Here is a 26,544-nt window from a genome sequence, read left to right as displayed (position 1 = left end):
AGAGAGAGAGAGAGAGAGAGAGAGAAGGAGAAGATCTGCACCGTTTGTGTAATCTAACGGTTGGTTTTTGAAAGTCCGTAAGTGGTGCGCAACTATGTGGTCCGCAGCAGAAGGGGCTCCGTTCAACCAGTCCAACTATATTTTCACCAAAAACAGTCTACCAACTTTTGTAATCAAATAAGTAAATGATGATCTGGTCCTGTCATAAAATTATATAAATGAATAGGAGTTTCTCAACATCTTCATCAACAAGTTCATAGTTTATCAGACAATTTTGACTAAATTCAATGCTGGGATCAAGTTAATAGTATTCATCTCATTGTCCTGTCCTAACTATCCATGGTTTCTTGGAATCGGTTAATAAATAAAAGGGAGCTAGCATGGTTACACTGACCATGTGATCCATGGTTCTCTTTCTTGGTGGAGACTATTATATGTAAAACAGAAGCTTTGTTAATTGTGAGAAAAGTTCAGTGGTATACAACATCAAACTGTGCCTTTTTTAGTGAACTGAAAATTTTCGGTATATACAGCTCCATGTAATAAAAAAAAGAAGCTACAAGATGGGACTGAGAAACGGAAAATGAAAAAAACACAAACAGCTCCATCTTCATCGTCCCAAGTTGACTCCCACACAGGTCTTGAAGTAGTTGAGGACCCTCCAGAAATATGAACCATTGATACGAGAGCTTCTCACCTCAAAAATCATAATCTATGTCTGTCATGTTCTGGGATACAGACTGCTTGACCAGCTTTCCTTGCTCATCATACCGGTCAAGATTTTCACAAGGAGCGGGGAAGATAGTCCCTATTACACGACCTTGAACAAAGGCACACTGAAAAATATGCTTCTTTTTGTATGTAAGCCCCACTGACATGTCGCGAAAAGTCACATTTCTTATCGGAATCTCTTCACTCCCATGGATACGGACAGGCACGCGAACTCCCTGTCCGTGGATGCTTGTGAAGCTTATGTCCCTGATTACTGGAAAAGCCTTTCGATCGTAGCCATCATCGGGGTGCTCATTGTAGTCTGTCTTGATAACAATTCCAACTCTAACATTGTCAAACGTCAGATTCCTGTAGGTAATTTGACGCACATATCCACCTCTTCCAGGGGCAGTCTTGATCCGAACAGCACGCCTTGAGCCCCACACAAGCAGGTTTTCCACCGTGACATTTGAAACCCCACCAGACATCTCACTGCCTATTGATATGCCAGCGCTGTTGCATCAACCAAGGGTAACTTTGAGTTACTCTTTAATAGACAAAAATGATAGCAAACAACAAAGGAAAGGATATCACTATTCTGACAATTTCTGGGTAAAGAAGTCATAAATGTTTGGCTGCATGTTGATATTCAATGAGATAAAGGCTCTCACTAGTTCAGCTACTGCCGTAAGGAATCCAACACAGGTGCAAAAGCCATACATGTAGAGTTCTAACACTATCCTAGTCAAGATCAGGGAGCTGGTCTCCTCATTTTTCAGTCAGAAACTTGATAGGCTCAAAATTCTCCTCATGTTTTTCATCTCTTAGGCTTTCTCCTTTGTTTTTACTTCTTATCTTACCTTTTTGGGTTGGAATGGCAATACATGCCTAGGTCTATTGGGAATAATGTTAGAAAACAAAACTAATGGAGTTAGAAGTCAAGCATGCCGACAGAAATAACAAGAAGTTTCAAGGAGGCTGGTTTCTATTCACCATCCCATTACCTTCCTGCACTAATACACACCCCTCTCCAGTGCAGGACTATCTAAGGTGCTATTTGCACCTTCCAAGTTTAATTGCAAAAGGCACGTAACATCAATGCCAGGAACCCAGGATGCAACAAGCATGAAATGAAGCCTGCCAAGTAAGATAGCAAGAAAAACATAAGACTGACCTGACCATAGAGCGGACCACAAGGTTACGAATGAGAATATTTTTTGATGGCCGTCCGTAGGCAATTCCGTACTGATCCCAGCCACTCTTTATTGCAATTCCATCATCCCCCACACTTATGTAACAGTCCTCAATCACCATATCCTCACATGAATCTGTTTACCAAAAATCAAAGCTATTCAATATTCTTAGAGATCTGACATACAAGAGCAAAGCAGACAAACATGAGCACAAATACCAACTTTGTATGAAGGTAGATGAAATACGGGATACTATTTCACAGAGTGAATAGTTTCCTCCCTCAAGCAACCATTGTGACATCCAGGCAATTAGAAACAAAAGAACATGGCCAGCCTTTTCAATCAACATGATCCCTCAAGCACACAGGTGAGTTCCCCCTAATAATGGGATCATTTCTACATGTATTACTTTAATATTAGCTGCATTGTCACTTTTGACCTTTTGTCATGTCTTTTGTTTGCCAAGTATCTTCTTTAGTGGCCATGCAATTATATATTTATAAGCTCATCCAGTCCTAATGATAAAGTGACAACCCAAAATTTATCCGTACCAGATACCATTACTGATCCAATTAAACTAAAAAGTAGGGGTGAACAAAAATCATCCGTAGTAGGACACACTTACCAGGATCTATTCCATCAGTATTTGGAGCTTCAAATATGGGAGCCAGAATTGTAACATTTCTAATTGTAATATTCTTGCAGTCATATGGATGAAGTGTCCAAAAAGGAGAATCTCGTAATGTTATATTGGTGATTACAATGTCGCTTGACCACATAATCTGAACAAGTGGACCCCGTGTGTGATTGAGAAGCTTCTGGCGATACTTCTTCCACCATGTTTGACCCTGACCATTAATGGTACCATTATGCCCTGTTGATCAGTGAATACATAAACATAATTAGCACAGGTAAGAAACTAAGCCCCAGGAAGATAGACATGTTCACACAACTTAGAGCATAATATCTAGAAAGTTTCAATCTACAAACTTATTTCTTGATTTACTCACAATAAAGGTAGATTTCAAAACCAACCACAACATGCACTTGGACAGCAATATGCTATTAAGAATTATGTTATAAATATGGTTGCTACCAATAAATGTCTACAGCCTTAATGGGTATGCAAACAATGAACAATGCAAACAGAATGCACCATTATTATGAACTGAAAGTCAATACAGAAGGGTTCAAATGTCTTACCTGTTATAACAATATCTTTAAGATTTTGACCATGAATCAAGCTTCCATACCGAGGTCCAGGGTGCTCTCTTCCATACCCATATGAAGGCAGTGGAGGCATCAAAGGCCAATAGTTCTCATCCTGCAATGCAAAAAAGGAGAGAAAATGCAGCATCAGAGACTGCAGTCACTGCACTAAGATTATATAGTGTTTGTCCAATATCCATCCAGGTTGCTTAATCATTCTAAAGGGGCCAAAGAATACGAGCAAGGTCATGTAAAGACTGTCAATTGACACAATAATCTGTATGAATCCATGAATGACACCATTATGTGTGTTTACGAATGTAAAAATGCATAGATATTCTCCCTAGTATACTACATCGTGAAAGGTTTAAAACAATAACAGGAATTTGGGTGAAGGTGTAATAGCTTGTGATTATTAGCATCTTATGGTATTAAAATGATCAGCTGATCTACTGACTGGTTTCCAGAGATTGTGGCAGTAGGATAAGCAGGAATTTCATCCACATTTGAGTGCATGATGATAAGTTAACTTTTGCAGCAAAGACCATACCCTCTAAGTTCTGTACTACCTACTGCTAAAAACCACACATACTGCACTCATTGTAGTTAAGGGATTTTTACAACAGCTACAGACAAGAACAAAATATGGAACTAGTTGAGCATTAATGATTTTTCTAGCCAATGCCAATTAACTCAGCAGGAGAAACTTTTCAAGGGCATCAGCTAATTTTAGCTAAGAATAGGGATTACTAGTTGAGTTTATATTACTATAAAGCTTGTAGCATAACTAACCTGTATATTAGTTTAGCACAAGTGTTACTGTCATATGACCCTACCTATCACAATCCTATTCTCACCACAAGAACCTAGACTAGGAAATCAGAATGCTTAACACAATCGTAAGCATAATTTTGAATTCAACTATAGCAGTTTCCCAATGTCTTATTTCTAAGTCAAACAAAGGATGAAGATTTAACTCAAGTCCATTATCATTTACTACCAGCAATTATCATTCTTTTGAATGTCTTAATTTCATAAAAAAAAAAAAAAGACACATTCATAACATAACAGGTAACATTTCAACCAGTGTTGGGAGCTCAGCTCGTTACACCAAGTTTCGTAATGATCATCAAATCACAAGTCCTAAACAAGTGTTACCTCACTCTAGTACCATACGATAGTCATGCATATACACATTACAGAGCGAAATAAACACAACCGTGATCTAACTCCATTTCTTCTAGACAAAGCATCGACATACCAAATAGAAAGCAGGACTCCTACAAATCCAAATACGAATTGTCACATAAGCTACCAAAACCTCACCTGATCCAAGTCCCAATCCAATGAATTCATAACTAACTCCAAGTTCTAAAGACAATATCATTCTTCATCTGACATATAACTACAAATAGGATCCTAACTACCTTGCAACAACTTCCAGACCAAGCAAGCATTCACATTTCGAATAGCAACACATATAAAACAGTAAACAAAACCTTACCTGCAGCCCAAGTATCTCAGCATCTTCAGCAAGAAACAGAGTCATATGACTAGTGAGATTAAACGGCGCCGTCAGCCACCGTCCAGGAGGCACATTGAGCTGACCACCACCCTTCTTCCCCAGCTTAGAAATAGCCATCACAGCCCTCTCAAACGCCTCAGTATTCAAAGTAACACCGTCACCCACCGCCCCAAACTCCGTCAAGTTAAACGCCACCGGCCTCAGCCGCGGCATGGGCCTCGCCGGAACTCGCCGGAAAAACGAGAACCCATCAATAATGTTCCTCTGCCACACGAAAACCGATGCAAACGCGGCGATCCAGAGAAGGGTGAAGAGGGTTTTGTGGGAGGATAAGAACGAAGGGAGCCATCGCTTCAGGTCGAGTCTGTGGTGGTGGAACCGCCCCAAGGGTGAGGTCTCCACCATGGTCAGCTTTGAATTGAACCCAATACGTAAAGCTTTGATCTTTATGAGAATTGGGCTACTGGGTTGGGTTAATTTGATCTGGGAAATCCAATTGGTGGGTGCGTTTGAAATTTGGTGACATGGGTTTTGTGGAAAAACAGAGGAGGATCTATATGGGTTTGATGATGAGAGAAATGGGTGCCCAGAATTGGGTGAGATGTTAATGTTGGTGAGCAGAGTGTGGTGGATTTGAAGAGTTTGAGTGCATTTCAAGGGAAGGGTGTTGTTCAGCAAAGAAGAGACTCAAAGTTTGGAACTTTGGGGATTTTTGATTGGGGGTCAGTGTGATGCAAGTGACTGTTCAACAGGAGGTGGCATGGAAATTCCATGCTGCTTTGTGTGGGATCATGACACGTGTCCTGGACCTCAAAAACTAATTGTGATTACCAGTTTCATTAGTCGGTTACCAAATTTCATGTGAAACAGAGGAAACCATTAAACCATCTTCATTGCATTACTTGCTAATTAAGGGTTGATGTTTCTCTTCTTCCTTGTCTTATCCTTCACAGTTCTAAGCATAAGCAAGAAAACAAATAGGAAGTCTCTTTTGCTGCATAGAGAAGTTAAATTTGCAGGGTTCTATATTAATAGGATGATGGCTATTATGTCACTTTGAGAAAGCAATGGATGAGCTACACTACCTAACATAATGTCAAGCTTGGTTGAGCAGATGACTAAATTAATATGTAGAATTGAATATTTAGCCTCTCAAATTGGGTACAATTGGTTAACAATGATGAGTTTTTTATGTCTGATTAAGAACTAGGTTGGTTAAGCATCTCAGTCTCAAATCAATTATGAAGGACAAAAAAACCTATTTCCTAGGTAACTTTTTCTTTGACTATTGGATTGACCTATGAATCTAAGATAAAGGAAATGAAAACTGGTAAACAACAAGGGCATTAGGGCAGTGATTCTGCTACAACATTCTTTCTGGTTAAAGAATTAATCCCTTTCTAGTTGCTGTGAAATGTTAATTTGGCCGCATATATATACCCCAGCCTGCTGAAAGTTACAAGGCTAGGAGCTCATATCCAGAACACATGGCGAGTTGTCATTGGTTCTTATTCTTGCTTCTGTTCCACTCAAGTTATTACGGAGGATTATCCATCTTCATAGGACTAAGAGTAGAAACAGTGTCACACAGTCTGGAAGTGAAGCCTGTTCCAGCTATCAACTATGGCCTTGGCCATTGCCTCTTCTGCACTCTCGAGCTTCCCAACCAGGTAACTCTCAACCTTCAAATATTTCTCAACATTAGTACTTCTACGGTTCTGGCATTATAATACACACTGTTGCAGGGCCTTGCAGATGCAGTCTTCTGTAATTTTCTTGTTAATGCCCCAAAGTTTCTGGTTGAAACAGGGAAGTGCCTTGGAAATTTTCCCCAGGATTAAGAGTCACAACATGTATGCTAGGGAGAGGTAGTACACGTGTTGGAGCAGGCAAAGGGGTGTCAAGTGTTTGTGAACCACTCCCTCCAGATAGACCATTGTGGTTTCCTGGTAGTTCACCTCCCGAGTGGCTTGATGGCAGGTTGTGATTTGTACCACTCTCTCAATTTCATAACACTGTCTTCTACTTAATTTAGCTTATAAAATGGTTATATTTGATTTATTTTTTTGTTGATTGTAGCCTTCCTGGTGATTTTGGCTTCGACCCCCTTGGATTAGGTATGTGTTAGTTAGGCAATTCAATAAGCTAGACAATGTAATTTGACATGAACTACAAGTATGCACTTATATTTCAAAGTTAGTTAATTAGAGCAATAGGCAGAATTCCCGTTTGCGGATTCAGTTGTCTACTCTCTCAATGTGTCCTCAGCCAAAATGTGACTAGCAGCACTGTGTAACTAGCGGTAGTTCTTGTTTTGAGTTTAGTTCATTCTGCCCTCAGTACCCTTAATATGTTTGAATTTAGCTTGCATCTTAAGATAATCAAGACACTTGAAGAAGTATAAGGTTTATAACTTAATATGGTATGTTCACAATTATTCAAGCAGGACAGCTTAACAGAACAAGTGAACTTCTATGCCATCTACAAAACAAGTTCATGATAGTTTGAAAGTGTTGAATGATACCCCTATTATCTGAAACTCTTCGCTCTGCCAACGTCTGTACCTGTTGGAATTGATACATAAAATGTCTACAGGGTCTGATCCAGAGTTGCTAAAATGGTTTGCACAAGCTGAACTGATGCATGGCAGATGGGCAATGCTTGCAGTAGCAGGGATTCTGATCCCAGAGTGGGCTGAAAGACTAGGATTCTTAGAAAACTTCTCATGGTTTGAGGCAGGTGAAAGAGAATACTTTGCAGACCCAACAACTTTGTTTGTGGTGCAATTAGCACTAATGGGTTGGGTTGAAGGTAGGAGATGGGCAGATATGCTTAATCCTGGGAGTGTTTCCATTGAGCCTAAATTGCCTCATAAGAAAATCCCCAAGGCAGATGTCGGGTATCCGGGCGGGTTATTTTTTGACCCGATAATGTGGGGAAGAGGGTCTCCTGAGCCTGTGATGGTGTTGAGAACAAAGGAGATCAAGAATGGACGTCTTGCAATGTTGGCCTTTGTAGGGTTCTTGTTCCAAGCACTTTACACTGGGAAGGACCCTATTGAGAATTTGATGGATCATATTGCAGATCCTGGTCATGTTAACATATTTTCGGTAATAATTCATGTAATTTGTGTACTTCATTTTTCATGTTTTCAATCACTCAAACCAGCAAAGTTTACTAAAGTTTCATTTGTGCAGGCTTTCACTTCACAATACTAGCTTTTGGACTTTGAGGATACTATGATCATGAATGCATGAAGGCTTGTTGCAACACCAAATAGCTATTTGTTCTTTGTTATAACTTTTTAGATCAAAGAAATTGCACATACCAAGATGCCACCTCTGTGATTTGCATTTGATTTTCCTAAATGACGATCTTTCTACAGCTTTCATGGAAGATAAAAGAAATTGGGGATCACACTTGTATTGATCGATGTTGATGCTGTGTTTTTTTAGTTACTGAGAAGTAATGAAAATCAGATTCTTCATTAGGTTGTGCAAAGTTTGATGAATTTGATCAAGTAGAATATGTCATACTTCCCTAAACCCATTGAAAATTGAAATTCTGTTGAAGTTAAACCCAATCTAAAGTAGATTTTGTAATAAACTCGACAGCGCGCTAGTTTTCTTTTCGCATCGAAAATAGTATAGATTTCAATAATGCATCATTGTGTTTACACTTTACAGAATAGCAAGGGTACTAAAAATCAGATGCAACAGATATAGAATGTTGGGACTCCTGAAATGTAGGAAAATCCAGAGGTTGTACGTTGACATTGTCAACCGCAAGTCCCAAACCTTCCTCTCTTCCTCTCAATCCCACACAGCTCGTAACACAGCATCCCTCCCCTATTCTTAGTCTCTCTCATGTAAAATCCGGTTAGGTTCCATCTCACCATTCCCACATTTCCACAAAGCCACACAACTTACACACCCACACCCCCCAAAATGACAAACTCTCTTCTTCCTCCTCCTCCAAATCCTTACACCCAATTTCATGATCATCAACAAACACCACTCATACACCACCACCTCCTCCTCCTCCTCCTCCTCCTCCTCTCTTCCTCCTCCGACGTCCAGCAACAGCGGCTCTCATTGTAGTCCCATCTCGGCAATGGTCGCTGTTCGCTGCCGCTTCCTGTTCCTCCTCCTCTTCTTCTTCCTCTCCCCTCGCCTCTTGGTTTCCTTGTCCGAGCAGGAAGCCTTGCTCCAGCTCAAGAAATCCCTCACCAACACTACTGCCTTGGACGACAGCTGGGTCCCCACCCCCGATTCCACGTCCCCATGCCAATCCCAAACTTCTTGGAACGGCGTCTACTGCGGCAGCGGCACCACCGTCGTTAATCTTAAACTCTCGAACATGGGACTTTCCGGAACAATCGACTTTGAAGCCTTGACCCAACTCAAGGGCCTCCGAGGTCTTTACCTTGACAACAATCACTTCGCCGGGGACATCCCAGACTTCCACAAACTCGTGTCTTTGCGGTCGCTTTCACTCAATAACACCGATTTCTCAGGCGAAATCCCCGCCGATTTCTTCTCCAAAATGAACTCGTTAAGGCGGGTCACCCTCTCCAACAACAACTTCTCCGGCAAAATCCCTGAATCCATCACCAAGCTAAAAAACCTCAAGGAGCTTAATCTCGACAACAACTACTTCTCCGGCGAAATCCCGGACTCGCTAGCCGAGTTGAACGGTCTGGCAACGCTTCATCTCGAGAACAACCAACTCTCCGGCGAAATCCCTCACTTTAAGGAGACTCTAGAAGACCTGAACTTGGCTAACAACACCCTCACGGGTGAAATCCCTGATGAAATGTCCACCAGATACACACCTGACAAGTTTCAAGGAAATGAAGGACTTTGCGGCGATCCATTAGAGAACCAATGTCCTGATGTTCCTCCGTCACCGTCTCCGTCTCCGGAGAAGTCAAGACCTGAAGAAGAAGAAACAGCCGACAAGGACAAGAAGACCAAGATGGCGGAAATAGCCATCGGCGTGATCGCTGGCGTGTCGGTCTTGATGTTTGTAGTGTTGGTAATCAGATACAGGAGGAAGGACAAACAGTTCAGCGTTCTAGGGAAAGAGAACATAAACAAGGACGATCATGTACCTCGTCAGCACCATGCAGAGGTGGTCGAAGTTCATGTGCCGAGCTCTACTAGCAGGAGTATTGGTAGCACTGCTGCTACTAGTACTGCGCAGGCCGCGATGTCGCGGTCTGCCAGTACCAAGAAAGCTGCTGGGGATTCCAAGAAGGGTCCGCAGGGGGTGAAGAATAGCGGGAATAGTGAGCTGTTGATGGTGAGTGACCTGAGAGGGCCGTTCGGGTTGCCGGATTTGATGAAAGCTGCGGCGGAGGTTTTGGGGAATGGAGGATTGGGGTCAGCTTACAAGGCGGTGATGGGGAATGGGTTGTCTGTGGTGGTGAAGAGGATGAGGGAGATGAATAGATTGGGGAGAGAAGGGTTTGATGCTGAGATGAGAAGGTTTGGGAGATTAAGGCACAGGAATATCTTGACTCCCTTGGCTTACCATTATAGGAGAGAAGAGAAGCTCTTGATCTCAGACTACGTTCCTGGAGGCAGCTTGTTGTATGTTTTGCACGGTAAGGGATTTTTCATACTTCATTTTGGTTACTCCTAGCCAGATTAGGAAACTGCTATTGTATCTAACATTTCATGTGTAATGTTTTGCATGGTTAAGGGATTTTTTATACTTCATTCTGTTTACTCCTAGCCAGACTAGGAAAATGCCTGTATCTAACATTTCATATTAAGGAAAAGATTTTGGACATAAAGAACTATATTGATGATTTTGTGACTTGATGATTTTGTGACGATTTCAGGTGATCGAGGAACTTCTCATTCAGAGCTGACATGGTCTACCCGATTGAAGATTATCCAAGGAGTTGCGAAAGGGATGGAGTTTCTGCATACTGAATTTGCAGCCTATGATTTGCCCCATGGAAATCTCAAGTCCAGCAATATTCTTCTACAAGAAGATTATGAGCCAGTTCTGAATGACTATGCGTTACATCCACTAGTCAATCCCAGCAATGCTGCACAATCACTGTTTGCTTTCAAGACACCAGAGTACCTAGAATCACAAGAAATATCTCCAAAAGCTGATGTGTATTGTCTCGGAATTGTCGTTCTTGAAATCCTTACTGGAAAGTTCCCGTCTCAGTATCTAAGCAACGGCAAAGGCGGGATTGATGTTGTTCAATGGGTGCAGTCAGCGACGGCCGAGCAGAGAGAGCAAGAGCTGCTAGACCCAGAAATTGAAAGCAACACAGAATCAGTGAAGCAGATGCTACAACTTCTCAAGATCGGAGCTGATTGCACCGAGAGTAAACCTGATCAAAGACCTGATATAAAGGACGCCATTAAAAGGATACTCGAGGTACGAATCTGATGAGACGCATTTGTACCGAGGTGCTGGTATATACACAAAAAATACTGACGACTTTTCAGGTGAGAAATTCAAAGGGCAGAGTAGCAAAATGGAGTGGAGTGAAAAATACTAAATAAAGTGTGAGGCAAGTATAGGTGAGAAAGAGAAAACGATAGGAGAGTGTTGGGTGGAACTGGGGAAAGCAAATGGAATTTAGTGAAAAATACTGAATAAATTGACTTTTCTATACAGGAAGAGGTTTTGGTTCTCAGTTTTTGATCTAATTCCTGATGAGAGTGACACCCTTTTGTTTATGTAGTTGAACATATATAGGGACTTTAAGTTCATAATAATTTTCTTTTCTAGGGTTTACTAACAGACATTCATGTACATACATGGACAAGGACACATACATGTATAACATGACTTCTTTAATCGATGACTTTTCATTTGCTTTACAAGATCATCCAACTTGAGTGACCTAGAAGGAGCTTCAATACTCAGAAGATCAGATCAAGTAAATGGTGAAAATCTTGTGTTTTTGGACTTTACAAACCATAAAGAACGATTTAGAACAAAACCAAACTTGCGAAATAAGAGTGGATCGAGTTACATACTCCGATCCAACCAGAAAAGTCATTAGGGAAATACTAGGCATCCTGATGTGCATTCTAATGCTATATGAAAACACAGGAATTACCGGAAAGTTTTTACCAAATCAAACAGCTGATAGGATTTCTAAAGCTACTAGTTAGGAAAACAAAGAATACACAACCTCATCAGTATCACCACCATACTGAATTAATACATACTGTTCACTTCACCTCCAAGAAAATTTAATTTACCAACTACTTTGCATTACATGAATCTACTTAAAGCATGAAGGCCTCAAACTACTCCCATAAAATTGAACGTTCAAACTACTCCCATAAAATTGAACGTCTAAATAGTTGCAGATAGATCGAGTATTAAGCAACATTTCCACAAAACAAACAATTTGAGTGAATTACGAACAAAACAAACAAACTTAAGCAGTCACCAAAGGTGAGGAGTAACAAAAACCAGCGCACTTGTATTCAATGACTATAACCTACCCCTTTATTTGAGTTTTGGAGTGTCTGCATCACCTATCCAAAGCAGAGTCTCCTCATACTCAACTATGTGAAAGGAATTTACCACAATCTTATACACCCCATTCCCAACATGCTTCTCTTCTCCTCCGCCTCCTCCTCCTCTTTTATAATCAAACCTTAACAACGCAGTCTCCTTTCCGATCCCGGCACCTCCACCACAGCAGCTTTACTCTTCTCCATAACCAAGTATCGTGCATCCCAAGTCCTATTCGTAGTAAGGTTAGGAAAAATCTCCATTTTCAAAATAAACAACTTTGTCCACGAATCTGGCACCCCATATTCTGTCAGAACCCAGAAATCAATACTGTCATCGATTCTATCACTGTCGGAGTACCGCAACAAACACAGAGATATTCCACCATAAACCCCAACGTAATAAACAGAGTCATCTAATTCTAAATCAGGCACACTCATTATCCTGAACTCCTCCTTCTCCAAATCAAACGCTAGAATCCCCGTCACATCAAGCTTGTCTACCCAATGCAGAGCCTCGTTCAAAACAGTCCCCATAGTTCCCTGAAAATGAACACAGCCGGGGGTTTCAATCGTTTTCCAGTTTCGATCTAGCAGAGAGAAAATCACAACATGAACCCCTCTTTCCCAGTTAACCGCCACGGCGACTTTGTAGTCGTCGGCGGCCGGCAAATAGCCAACGCCGCAATAGAGTAGCCATTCGTCGATCGGGAAACCTGGGCCGGGAAACTGCTTTAAAAATCCGGTGGCCGGGTTCAAAACACAGAGGTTCTCACAATCGTCCACGATAAAAACCAAGCCGTTGAATGAACCAAGTGGACAAAGCAATGTTTTCGGCAAATTCAAATCTCGAGCCGCGGACGACGACGGCACGTGTCGCAAGTTTAGGACGTCGAGCTTATAAGTTGGTGACGGAGAGTACTCTGTGCGGGTGACGAGGAGGAGTCTGTGGCGGTGCTCACGAGAAACCCTAAGTTGGGTTCTGGCGAAGTTGCGGTCGGATAGTATGAGGAAACGCCAACGTTTCGAAACGGAGGTGAATCGGATTAGGGTTTTTATGGGAAGCCTAGGTAGGATGTTGAAGATAACAACATCTTCGGGTACCTCTGTTTCTGCCATTTCTAGTCTTCAGATTGATTAGGGTTACGTGTTAAAACTGAAACCTAGCAAAGCAGTAACATTGTGTTACAAGTTATCGAAGATGTAACATATATAACATTGTGATACGAGCTGTGGGATAATGCGCCGCTGCTTCAAGCGGTTGTGAACCGAGGAGAGCGCCAACTCCGTTTTTAAGTTCTCCTTTACCTAACTTGTGATCCCCTAGGATTTTTCTTGTGATCCCTTGGGAACCATAATGTACACTTAATCGATACGGCAAACACTGTTTGCTAAAGCTGGTTAGTATCTGAACGACGAGCAAAAGATGCAGAGTGATGCTCCGGGGAGAGGGAGCCGCTGTTTGTAGTTGTTTCTCTTCCTCAAACCCTGCTTATATATACTGTTAGCAGCTAGGGTTTCAGTGTGTTCCCTTCCTTAGAGGGATTATAGTCATTATACGATTTTGTTTCCTAATCGGTTGCGCCACGGAATAGGCCGAAGCTTTAACCTAATCCGCAAGTCAGTAAGACAATTTGTTACTGTTAGCTTTGCCCATAGGCTGGACTCTGAATCAGGATAAAACAATAACAAAGCCGCAAATTGTGTTACGTGTTATCGAAAATATACAGAGCCGCTACATTAAGGTTGGGAGTCTTGTGACATTAGGTGCATTGTTGAGAGTCGATACCATTCTGTTGGTACTTGCCACCATTTCTAGTTGATTAAAGTTGTTAGGACGTGTGGACATGTGGTGATTACCACCATACCTAGTTGATTAAAGTTGTTGATGTATGGTCAGTAAGCATGGTGTACTGTTAGATATAGAAGTATGAGCTGCTTTACTGGAGAAGGTGATATGCACCATGCTGCGAGCACTGGATGCACCATGCTGCACCTAATCATCAACCGGAATTTTCGTGTTTCACCTAATCATCACCTAAATCAATCATCAATCAGTTTAGAAGATATGAGGTGATGACATATATTTTTAGGATTAGAAGATATGAGTGGCAACAATAAAGAATCTCACTTCAAAATCAAAATTGGAATACGTATAGACTTGAAACTTAAACAAAAATGGCTTCAAACAGCCTTTTTGAGATCACTATTAATTAACATTTTAAGATACAATCTATTTTTATCAAACTGGTCGTGTTTTAGTGAGATCGGAATTTCTGTATACATACACCAAACTTATCTAGCCGTAGAAAACTCTACCTCTGTCGATTACCGTTGGTCTGTTACTTTACATACAATATAAATTGAAAGCATTGCTTCACTTGTATTTGCACAGAGCCAGCCAGCTAGCTTGTTAATCGCTCCAACATATAGTTTCTTGATTGAGATTTGTTTAAACCCTTAACGTTTTCTCCTCACCACCTCACCGTAAAGTCGATGTTTTTTTCATTTCTCACCATATATTTCTTAGTTTTCAACCACTCCTCGCAGCTCCAGCTAGCTCCTAGTTCCTTTGAGTTGGTCATTGTTTTGCCCAATGCCTTCTATCTGACTAATTCACAAATAGATGGTAACACCCTAACTGGCCGGAAAGAATGGTTAATTTGGACAAGTATTGGCAGACTTGAAGCATTTAAAGTTCGATGAGGGTAAAATCTTCACCGAGTTTTGAATGCTTCAAGTCTGGCCAATACTTGCTCGCTCAAATCATCTTTCTTGCCTCTTAGGGTTTGATCATCCATTTGTGAACCAGTACAGTCCGGCAAAGATCGGCCATTCGCCTGAGGCCACAATCCGTGCAAAGGAAAAGTCTTTGTTGGTAACATTATTTATAGTTATGACTCGCAAGTCGTAACCAGAAGTCCAGAATTAAAATGGAAAAACAAAGAAATCGAAACACGACGTCGTCAAGAATTGGCGTGCGTACGACATGCCGTGTGTTGAATGAAACACTCCAGTTTCAATGCTTTTCACCCACCAAAACACACAAAGGAAATCTTCGGAACAAGACAAAGCAGCAGGTCACAAGACATCATGGGAGCTCCCACTGCCGCCCAGATTGTGGAGAAACTGAAACTGAATCCACACCAAGAAGGTGGTTTCTTCTCTGAAACATTCAGAGACACTTCTATTGTCCTACCTTTGTGTCAGCTCCCGCCAGACTGTGAGTGATGTGATCCTTTCACTTATCTGACTTCAGTTTTCTGATCTGAATTTGTAGCTTTCTTGTTTATCATGTACTGGGTTTACATTTGGATCTTGAGTTTTGGATTGTGAATGTGTTTGAATGGTATTGGATTTTGATGCCCAGATTCATAATTCATATGTGGGGTGTAAAGAATCCAAATTTCTCTACAAGTCAGTATTATTGGATCTGAAATGTGTAGGGTTATGCCAATAATTGATAGATGGACATGATTCCTGTAGAATTAACAGAAGAGTTTATCAGCTTCGGATTCTTTGCTTTGTTAGTCTGTTTCTTTTTCTTTTGTTTGGCTTGTTGCATTGAGTTTGGTGTTCATTTGGTAATAGAAATGTGGTTTTATGTGCAGACAAGGTTGATCGTCCTGTGAGTACAGCTATTTACTTCTTGCTGCCTACTGGGGACGTTTCACGCCTTCATCGCATACCGTGTGCAGAGACATGGCATTTCTACCTGGGAGAACCTCTTACGGTATTGTTGCTCTAATTATGGCTAATAAGTGAAAGATTGAAACTTGAAATAGTCTGCATTCACCAGCTATAACCATCTTTACCACAATTACATAGCTAGGAGATTATTGTATTGCCTATGCCTGGAATGTGTTTGCTACATTTGTTATTACTTGAGAGATTTCATGTCACTAGGGTGTATCATTGACATTTGTAAGTCTGGACAACTGGGCATTGTATGCATAAACTAGTGTAGAGTGGAGCGCCAACATTGTTGGAGAACCTGGAAATCCAACCTGGAAATCATGGATAACAGCTTTGCTTGCAGAGCCAAAGATGCAGTATTTTCAGCTGCAGTACTTGAAATGTATTTGGCATGGGAATTTGAATCAGAAACAGATAGCTTTCAAGTACCTTCTTTCATTTACTTTTTTATGGAAATTACATTTGCACTCAATCACGGTTCTGATTTCTATACGATCAAGTTCTTTGATCTGATCTTGTGGTTTGTCTCACCTTTTAGCCAACATAGGAACATGAATTTGAGCTCTAGATAAAGAAATCTCACACATTTTCATTGACTGTGCTTTATTTTGAGAACACAACTGCTTACAGAGAAAGAGAATGTAAGATTGCTCATATCCTGGATTGGTTCCTTTTCCTTTCCTGCTCTATCCGTTTTGACACTGAAATTTGTTCTAGGTAGTGGAGTTGAATGAGGTAGATGGGAAAGTCAAACTGACAAACCTTGGACCTAATTTCATTGACGAGGATCAGCAACCCCAGTACACAGTCCCTCCAAATGTTTGGTTTGGTGCATTTCCTACAAAGGACTACAACATTTCACCAGATGGGGCACTGACCAAAGCTGCTCCAAGGGATTCTGAGACCCACTACTCTCTGGTGGGATGCACTTGTGCACCAGCATTTCAGTTCCAGGATTTTGAGTTGGCAAAACGCTCAGAGATCATTAAGCAGTTCCCTGATAGCGAGCCTCTTATAACGTTGCTTACAGATTCTGAAAAAGCATAAGTTTCTGCCGGTTGTAGTCTCATACCTCTACATGATATGATCTACCGTGTGAAATCCCACGCTTGCATAGCTTGTTATGAGTTTGGATCTACCGTGTGAAATATTGGATTTGGTACAATATATTTGTAATAATGGGAGGAGAAGATTTTAAGTATCATTTTGGAAGTGATTTTTTTTCCTTTAATATATTGGTACACAAATATCTTATTATTATCAATGCGTACAGATGACTACAAAATGCAATCTTCTTTTGGTTTTATTCTGATTATCAGATAATGGGTTGGAAACACCAGACTTTTTCACATGTAAAGGGAAAAGTTAATTTATAAGGAATTACCATCTTACATATAAAATGATCAACTGTGCCAAGTAACAATGGAAATCAAATTAATGTTCAAAAGAGAAGCAATTGCCAACAAAAACCCGAACCAATTCTGTAGAACCCAAAACACAACTTTCTTCCACACCCTTTGTTCAATGAGTCCTCAGAACTGATACCATTTCTCTTCTTTGCTTCTTCCTTTTGCACTCCTACTGAGACTTGGGTCACTGTCGCATTAAAATTTGCGGACATGGCATGAACCCATGATAAAATGGGAGGGCAGATTAATCGAAATCAAGGAACTCCATTCTTTTTCTCATGGAGCCTTTTAAGTCTGAAGCATCCCTCTCTGCTTTCTGAGCCTGAAGAGAAGAAAAGATGTACTGAAATGATTCAGAGTTGCAAAAGACAACAAAGCCATAAAGAATCTGACCAAAATAACCAAGTAAAACTGATTGCACCTTTAGGGTACTGGAACGAATGAACTAACCATAAAAGGAAGAATTGATTCTACAAATATGGAAACGTGCACAAAGATTCACAGGGAGAGGATTTGATTAAGTTCAAAAATGTATGAGGCCAGCTGATACAAGAGGCTATTTACTTCAGAAGATGCAAACAAAACTCACAGTCCCACTCAAAAATAGCATAGAGCATAATGAGCTTTGCTAGACTAAAATAGATGCTTTGTGCATAATGAAGCTGCTTCGTTAACCTTGGCAGGACAATTATGCAACACATGCATTCCCTAATTCAGAGCTATCTCCTTGCTTAGTCAGTATGGTCAAGTGGTTGCTGCCATAATCCCCCACTTATGCGCAATACCTTGAATGTTGTGTTCCACTGCAATCAAGCAGTGAACAATCACCCACACACAAGGGGGCAAGTATGCTAGCATTCTGTACAACCACACAATAGAACTATTACATTTAAGCACAACCAAATTGTGTAAAAAGACTTACCCTTTTTATCTCTGCTTCAGGTACCAGAGTCATATGTGGGGGAAGCTCCTCCTTGTTCAATTCCTAGGAAGGGTGACAGAACTTTAATAGAAAATCATAGTATTTAGAAACTGCAACACAAGTCTAACAGATTGAAAGATAATGCAGTATACCAGTTCTCCGATTAAGACAACATTCTCCCCACGGATTACATACAGACCTAATGGGATGTCACAGTAAAGATCACCGACAATAACTCGTTCACATGCACCTTCAAGCACAACATTAGCTGGGCGGAGGGGAGGGGAGAAATTGCCAAAATTAGTCAAGGTTCCAAGAGAAATCAAATGGTAACGGAAAAAGCATAATAAAATGCTAAGTGAGTGATGTAATGGTATTACCAAACTGGTCAAAAGACCGTAGTAATCCCAAGAGCTTTCGCCCATCTCGCAATAAGACAAGAAGCTTTTCTGAAAAGTAAATCAAGATCCTAATGAACCAAGTACTTGACGAATAATGTCAATCAGTTCTTACATACTATCACTGTGGGCAATCACATATCACATAATCAATTGCAGGACTATTAAAGCAAGCAAGGACCACAAACAAACCATAGTGCAGCGACATTCAAGAAAACTATGAAGCCTGAATCATGCATTCGCTTCAACCTACTGCAAGAACTACTAAAGGCCTAGTAGAGCAACTATTCTCTAACTTTATTGCACAAGTCTAATCACCCTCTTTAATCGAATATCTAGTGACTTCTACTATCTGTTAAATCTATCAAATATAGTTTTCCCTACTATGATATTGGCTAAAAAAGATGCCAAACGCATACCAAATCGACAATTCGCAGTAGAAGTTGTAACATTACTATCATTACACGGTGCAAAGACCCCAATTTGAACTTCCATTCCTTTATCTTCACAAGAAACTCAAGGTATCGATTTTGCTCAATTACATCCAAGTTGAAAAACAACCATAAAACAGAGCATGCAACAAGAACTACGCAAATCAAACACCAAACCATCCTCCAAACCTCTCCATCAACACAACTAAACCACAAAGAACAAATCTTTACAGCCCAATTCACAGCTAAATTATCCAAAACTTCCCCAAATTCATAAAACCCAATAAAACCCAGATCTCAAAAGTGAAAAAGAGAGAGTATCATACTGTCAAGATAGCTCGCAAGAGAAGTTGAGAGGAGAGAGTCTTCTGGGCCTGCCCACGACATGAAGAAGTAAACTAATTTCTGTTCTACTGCAAATTGGGTACTTGAAAAACCACCAAACTCTAACTCACAGAGGCTTCTTCAATTGCATTGGCTTCCCACAAAGCAAAAGAAGCAGCTCTAGAAACTAAAAGTCACAAAGCTCAAGACTTTCACTGACACAGTGCTCCGGTAGATCAAAACCCCACCAACCCTAATTCCAAATTTCCAATAATAACCCAAGAAGGCAAGAACGAACTAATCTATGTGAGTTGGGTTTTGGGTTGGAACCGAAAAAGTCACCGGCTTTGGACGAAAAGATGCATCTTTTCTATTGGTTCTCTCCTATTTATATTTCTTTGACAATTTATTTTAGCAAGAAATTGGGATAATATTTGTTTATATCTTATGGACCGTTTGATTAGATTACTTATCGATACTCAAATCAGCACCATAGAATGCGTAATTTTTTTTTTCTATAAATGCGTTGAAATTAGAATGTTTATGTCACGACGTAAATAGATAAAACTTTTCAAACGGTGTACCAATTTTAGTCTATTCATCATTTTGACATCTTAATTTTAAAAACTATAATAATAGTACCTCAACACTTAAACTCAACCCAACATTAGTTCCCTCCGTGATTGACACCGTTAAGTTGGACTTTGTCAATGGGTAAAATTGTCTCTTCATGTTTTCTCTCCACAAACCTTATGAGTTGAATGGATTGAATCAACTCGTTGACCGACACGCCACGTCATCAATTATTAATATGTATTTTTTTTCATTTTTTATTTTAAAATTGAGAGGTTTAGATGGATTATGGAATAATGACACGCCATGTCATCAATTATTAATATGTTTTTTTTTTTAAAAAAAAGAAGAGGTTTAGATGGATTATGGAATAATTAAAAGGTTTTGGACGGATTATGGAATGATTAGAATTTTCTTATCTATTAGTTGTTAGAGAGCTACTATATATGTTATTGAGTTGCTGCCTAGTTTTTTTTACAACATATATCTACTCATTGATTCTCTTTAATGTTATTTCAATATGCTTATGCAATGGATTGAATTTAGACAAAAAAGAAAGAAAAAATTAGAACATGATTTTGGTAATCTAATGAACTTATTTTAAATTTTAGTATATTTTTTATGTATTAAAAATACATAAATATATTATTTTATTTGTCATGTCCAAGCCATGTCGGAAACTTAATTTTTGAGTTATATCGTGTTGCGCCGTGTCGTATCGCCGTGTCTGTGCAATATAGTTCATAAACTTTTGTACTTGATACAAAATGCATTTTAATCAATATTGATTGTTTCTCTCATCGGTGGGTTGCAAAAACTACTTTTAATTATGGATATTAATGGCCAATGGTGTATTATAATTTCTAGATGTCTCTAATTTTTGTATGCAGCCAACACATGACTCATCACAAATTCTGATACTGATGGGAAAAATGACATTATTATGGAGGGAAAAGTTTGTGGAGGGAAAAGATTTAGAGAGGAAAAACATGAAAAGACAATTTTGCCCATGAATAATGTCCAACTTAACGGTGTCAATCACTGAACTAATGTTAGATTGGGTTAAAGTGTTGAGATACCATTATCATAGTTTTCAAAATTAAGATGTCGAAATGATGAATGAGCTTAACTTGAGACGCCATTTTGAAAAATTTCCTCTTACTTATAGGGTCTTACAACTTGATAAAAACGCCCTTAAGATTTTCATGTTGTACTAGTAAGTAAATTACTTGATTTATTTTCAATGTCTTCCTTTCCTTTGCTGGTTATATTATAATGGAGCATACAAAACAAGTAGCTGTTTAACATATCCTCATTTGCTAGCCTTGTACATAATCTGTCACTGTTCTTGCATACCATAACCTCTAAATCATATACATGATTATGGGATCTGCTTGAACCGATTGATCACATTTGCACCCGCGTTATTGTCGAAAGAGGTGAGATACATTTTGGATGCCAGAGACTATGTAGTTTATATCTCTAAAACGATGTCTGCAAGAGAAATGGGTTGAACAATTAGTCCATGAATCAAATGATGATCAAAATGCTATGCCTTGGAAGCATGTATTTGCATATATAACAACTTAATCAAGACCATGTTTAAGTGCTTACATTCAGAATCAGACTTGTCCCATTTGCTTCCATCATCATCATCCGAGTCTGAAACGTCTCCCTTTTGAACTAGTTGATCCTCAATGGCAGTGACATTAGACTTGGTGATGTGTCTGTCCTCCAAGTGAGTTTTCTTGGACAGTGTTGAATTTGAACTTTGCTGGGGATAGATCTTCTTCTGAAGTATAGCCCTCAATAACTGTTGGCATTTGGCAAAAGTAAAAATGGACTCAATCCAAACTGGTATGGTAACCAAAACTATACATTGATGATGTGCATGTACATACACAAAACTGGCCACCAAGGGGTGCTAGTGTGGGTAATTGAAGCACTTGAAAATAGCCTCATGTATTGTTCTTATATAATTTAAGAGGTATCTAGCTAGGCAAGATGGATGTCAACATGTTTAAAACAAGCTTAGATCAGACCAAGAGGTCATTGAAAAAGAGTGAGAGTACAAAGAGGTTAAGACATAACTGTGTCCAACATATTTCCTCAAAGAGAGAAGGAGAATGAAAAGCAAGCAAAAGAAGCAGAGGTGTATAAGCTTCTTCGTTTTGATCCCACGAAACAATTCATGGATCTGAAACCAAGTGCACATGTATTATATTGATGATATTCTAATCATAAATATGTATGCAATTATGTATGTACCTTCTCCATTCTTGATTTAGGCATTGGATCTCTTAGAGTAGGAGCAGCAACTGGTGGTGCAAACCCACTTCTGCAAACAAACATTTTCTTCAGAAGAAAAGACAATGACTTCTTGCCAATGGCAGTGTCTGTGTTCTCCAAGCAATTGACATCCTTTCCTCGACTGAGAATCACACTTTCACTCCGTTGGAATCGACTATTAAAGTGCTCCTTAGGCTCATCACAATCAGCAGCATTGCTACTTGTTCTTTCAGTTAACTTCAAGCTTGATTGCCTGTTAAGAAACTTGTCCAATTCTGCAGCTGAAGAACTTGATTGATCAACATGTTCATTGAAGAATGAGTTCAACTCATTCTGAATATGTGTTGCTTCCTCTGGTGTAAAATCATGTAGAGGATCTCTAGGGGAGGGTGGTGGAGCAGCATGTAGAACTTCTTTTGATTCATGATTGCTTCCTAATGTCCCAATTGTCAACAATCCATGAGGCCATTCACTAATTGGTTGATCTTCTTTGGGAGGTTTTTGCACTTTGTGATCATCTACATAAGAACATGAACAAATTACATTTCAATGAGGACAAATCAGAGAACATGAAAATATTGAGAAAAGAAAAACAAAACAATTACCATCTAACAGTGTCAAGTTTGGTTTCTTCTGGGGTTTCCCAGTAAGCTTGCTTTGCATCCAACTGAATATCTGCACTCAAACAAGGTCAATCAGTAAACCTTCTAAACTATTGCACATAAAATGTCACCCTGATTAAACAAGTCTTACCTTCATATGTTGAAGTTCTGTTGGAAACTATTGTGCTTAATTGGTTTAAGCTATCTTGCTAACTAGCTTTGTAGCAAAAGGATATGATAAGTGGGCTTATTTGAATCAGAAGTAGTACACAGATCCCATAAGCCACTGAGAGCTGAGCTTCAAAAAGGCTTTTATAGAGTTGTGATCTGAGAATTTCCATAGCCAAGCTGTTGTTGCTAGTTACTGGTTCAAGTTCCCAAACATAAATGACTTTACCGCCTTATTTCCAACTACAACCTTTTTTTTTTCCTTAGCTCTTCCCAAATCCCAACTCATTGCTAAGATTTATGTGGTGCAAAACTGGTTACTGTTCCACACCACTGTCAAAAGTTAAAACCTTTGGCTGGTTCAGTTCTTCTCCACCTGGTTAACCATGAAGATCCTGGTTTTTTCTGTTGAGGATCATCCTTGTAATGCAAGTAAAATCCTATAGTGATTTCAGCACAAAAAGCAAGTATATTTCTTCCATAAACAAACTACAACTGATCTGATTTTGTTATATAACTAGATCAAGCAAGTTCTATATTCTTGTTGGCATAAATCCAATAAAATCTTCAGTAAGCTCACATGATAGAGGTATGGCTGCTGGGCCAACATGCTGTTCATGAGGGTCTCAAGACCATCAAGCCACACGTGAAGGTGTCCATATGCTAAACCCAAAACCCAGATTTCCCAAGCCTTTCTTAACTTATTAGGCGCTTGCCTTGCTCTATCTGGTCCAACTTGATCAACTTTTGACCAGATCACCCTGCACCCTCATTTTGGGTTTAGGGTTTTGATTAGACAAGTGTCAACTCACGACACAGGGATGAGTGGCTCATCGTACCGTATACGACCAACACTTGCTCAAAGAGGTCGGACTAATTAACCTTTCCATGCTCTTTAACCTATGTGATAACTGTTAATCTATCTAATAACCTTGCTACCTTAATCTAAGCATGTACTAATCCATTTTTAAACTAAGTTTCACACTGCTCAAGCTTCTAAAGAGTATAGTTGCAGTTGTTTAACAGTACTCTTGGAATCAATTCCTCCATTCAATTACTTTACGTTTATGTTCTTCATCGTATAGATTCTATAAATGTTAATTAACTTGATACTGATGGAAATTTTGGAGATGGATGATTCTTTAAAGAATGAACTTGTAGGTTGAGACGTGCGGTTCACTACCCTTAAGAGTAGATTTCCGCCATTCAGAGACTATATCTCGATGTAACAAGTATTGATCGAACAACTTAATTATCTCTCTTTGTTGGAACAGAATAGAAAACAAGGAAGATATGGATTGTAGTTATATCAATTGAAATGGAAAACTAGAGTAAAGGAATGATATCAACGAAATTGACATTTTGATTACAACAATTATGGACCAATGGAACAGTAGTGTAATGATAGCAATTATAGGCTACAAACGTATGTAACCGAATATGAATGGAGAGAAATTTTTCTGTCTTTCAGGAGGACCAAGGAGAGTAATGCCATTAATCACCAATATTAAACTGAAGATACGAGAGGAATAAATATGGAAATAATGAATTGATCATTATGATTATACAATTATGTTTCATAATGTTAGGAACTCATAGCATATAGATCAACCATAATTAAGGAAAATAATTCCATTGACAAACGGTCAGAATTGAAGGACATTTCAAATTTGAGTAAGGTATTTTAAAATATTTGAATAAAATTCCAATAGATACACATTGTTAGTTCATATTTTGGCAACATGATACACATTGTTGATTTATATTTTTAGCAACATTTGGTTGGATATGTGTGGAACACTCAAATGCGTAACCTTTGTGACGACGGTGCAATGACATCGAATCAAGTGCATAAGAAAATTAAGCATACTTCTGTGCAGTCTTCACTTTTTGACCTTGATTCAATCCTTCATGGAATGCGCGCAAAGCACTGATTGATTAGAAGTTTACAGATCTATCATCTATGCATTCCAAGAAGCTCTTTCTATGGAAGGGGAACTTCCACACAGACAAACCATGTGAGTGCTCATTTTACCTCTTCTGGCTTCCAGGTAGCTTTAGCCAATCTAAAGTCTAAACCCCCTTCCCCTCCTCCAAGACACTATAGCCAATCTAAACCCCACAATCTAATTAGGGGGCCCTAATTAAACCCCTTCCCCTGCTCCAAGATAATTTTAAAGGGTTACATATGCTTTGATTGGAGGACCTAATGCTAGTAAGAGAACATATGTCACTTCCTAGGTCTGGAGATAATATTTCATAGGTAGAATTCCTGGATAGTTGGAACCTGGAAGTGTTTATGTCCATATTATAATCAACTATTTTAGGTAAGTGATACATATATAATTTTGTCCTACATCTCAGTGTCTGGTAAGATAGATACGGTAAGAGCATTTTAGGTCATCTACCTGCTGACCAAGTGTTTACAGTTTCCAGTATTTGACATTTTGTACAAAATTACACTAACGTGTGCTCTATTAAGTGACATGAACAGTAACTACATATTACGTGCATTGTAAGGATAAACTACTCGTAGCAGGAGAGGATACTTTCCTAATTGCATAGGGAAATGTCCCTTTGTGTGTGCCTCTTCACATGAAATGACTGTCAGTTTGATAAACATTAGTTCATGCTTTTGCAGCATTTAAAATCAGTAGGTCTGTCACACTCTTAGTAGCAGTCATCACACTTTACCCCACTAAACATTTTCGAAACACCTCAATAGTCTCTTAATATAGGAAACCTAATTGGAGGTAATTTATTATGTACGCAGACAAAAGAGGCTGAAGAAAGCATTGCTTACCAGTGGTTTTACATGGTAGAAAACCAGTATGGAAAGTAAAGGTGGCATGAAAGCTGGATCATGTCCAAACCGTGGTGAATCACCACCCATGAACACAACAACAAGATCATTAGTCCTAGTGAACCACTTCCGAGATGTACCAGTCTTACCTGAATCTTGCGAAGACAATTCAGACGCATTGCTTCATATGGTTCATACTTGTTACAATGTGGCTGGTAAAAGATGGCCTAACTACATTGCCGTTGATTTTTACAAGAGAAGTGATGGCAGCGGCGCTCCAAAAGCCGTGGATGTGGTAAATGGTCTGTCAGTTTGCGGGTGTGCAAGCATTGCCGACTGCAAGGAGAATGTGAGCTATGGAACATGCCCGCTACAAAAGAGTGATAGTAGCTTTGGTTACTCAAACAGAGGACTAGTGTTGTTGGGGAGTCTTCTTGTCACCCTTTCCTTCTTATTGCCACCTTTCTTTTGTGGGAAGAGAATGGCATGAATATCTTTGTAGGTAAATTATCGACTATGAATATCAACTAAGAACTTGTTATTTGTTATGTGATTGATATGAACATCAAAAAGATATGTACACAATACATTCAAGAGATCAACGGAGTATACCCTTTGTCTATTACTTGAATTTTACCATCAAATTCTTCTTTCAGATGGACTTGAAACACCTCAATAGTCTCCTACGTAATTGGAGGTAAACAAAACAATTCTTTTTTAAACAACCTAATTTATGTGTTAGTTAACTTAGGAACTTATATATTTTCTAAATTTACTTAGCACAAATTA

The 26,544-nt window shown here is 39.4% G+C and overlaps 6 protein-coding genes across 7 annotated transcripts; 3 read left to right on the top strand and 3 right to left on the bottom strand.

Moving 5' to 3' along the window:
- Positions 1–433: 433 nt before the first annotated feature.
- LOC101301810 (probable polygalacturonase-like) lies at positions 434–5,308 on the bottom strand. The gene is made up of 5 exons (XM_004287606.1): positions 4,618–5,308; positions 3,108–3,228; positions 2,530–2,778; positions 1,886–2,039; positions 434–1,224 (listed from the first exon to the last, which is right to left on the bottom strand). Exons 1-5 carry the CDS (start codon positions 5,041–5,043, stop codon positions 699–701), a joined length of 1,476 nt encoding a protein of 491 aa, XP_004287654.1. The 5' UTR covers positions 5,044–5,308; the 3' UTR covers positions 434–698.
- An 894-nt stretch (positions 5,309–6,202) lies between these two features.
- LOC101292937 (chlorophyll a-b binding protein, chloroplastic-like) lies at positions 6,203–7,856 on the top strand. Its single transcript, XM_004288949.1, has 5 exons — positions 6,203–6,308; positions 6,448–6,618; positions 6,718–6,755; positions 7,234–7,748; positions 7,836–7,856. Exons 1-5 carry the CDS (start codon positions 6,262–6,264, stop codon positions 7,854–7,856), a joined length of 792 nt encoding a protein of 263 aa, XP_004288997.1. The 5' UTR covers positions 6,203–6,261.
- An 895-nt stretch (positions 7,857–8,751) lies between these two features.
- Positions 8,752–11,055, top strand: LOC101292638 (probable inactive leucine-rich repeat receptor-like protein kinase At5g20690-like). The gene is made up of 2 exons (XM_004288948.1): positions 8,752–10,246; positions 10,487–11,055. Exons 1-2 carry the CDS (start codon positions 8,752–8,754, stop codon positions 11,053–11,055), a joined length of 2,064 nt encoding a protein of 687 aa, XP_004288996.1.
- Positions 11,056–12,284: 1,229 nt separating this feature from the next.
- Positions 12,285–13,259, bottom strand: LOC101292348 (F-box/kelch-repeat protein At3g06240-like). Its single transcript, XM_004288947.1, has one exon. It carries the CDS (start codon positions 13,257–13,259, stop codon positions 12,285–12,287), a length of 975 nt encoding a protein of 324 aa, XP_004288995.1.
- Positions 13,260–15,123: 1,864 nt separating this feature from the next.
- LOC101301327 lies at positions 15,124–17,076 on the top strand. Of its 2 annotated transcripts, none has more exons than XM_004287604.1 (3): positions 15,124–15,363; positions 15,752–15,873; positions 16,554–17,076. In XM_004287604.1, the coding sequence occupies exons 1-3, from the start codon at positions 15,144–15,146 to the stop codon at positions 16,881–16,883; spliced, it is 672 nt and encodes a 223-aa protein (XP_004287652.1). In that variant the 5' UTR covers positions 15,124–15,143; the 3' UTR covers positions 16,884–17,076. The 2 variants fall into 2 exon arrangements, with proteins under 2 accessions (XP_004287652.1, XP_004287653.1); XM_004287605.1 differs by having other exon boundaries at positions 15,194–15,294; positions 16,554–17,075.
- A 102-nt stretch (positions 17,077–17,178) lies between these two features.
- LOC101301040 (U6 snRNA-associated Sm-like protein LSm1-like) lies at positions 17,179–19,663 on the bottom strand. The gene is made up of 5 exons (XM_004287603.1): positions 19,323–19,663; positions 18,548–18,616; positions 18,320–18,435; positions 18,168–18,230; positions 17,179–17,567 (listed from the first exon to the last, which is right to left on the bottom strand). The coding sequence occupies exons 1-5, from the start codon at positions 19,381–19,383 to the stop codon at positions 17,490–17,492; spliced, it is 387 nt and encodes a 128-aa protein (XP_004287651.1). The 5' UTR covers positions 19,384–19,663; the 3' UTR covers positions 17,179–17,489.
- Positions 19,664–26,544: the final 6,881 nt, after the last annotated feature.

This window comes from Fragaria vesca, linkage group LG1, assembly GCF_000184155.1.
Source record: "Fragaria vesca subsp. vesca linkage group LG1, FraVesHawaii_1.0, whole genome shotgun sequence".
Classification (NCBI taxonomy): Eukaryota; Viridiplantae; Streptophyta; class Magnoliopsida; order Rosales; family Rosaceae; genus Fragaria; species Fragaria vesca.
This window is presented reverse-complemented; position numbering and strand designations above follow the sequence as displayed.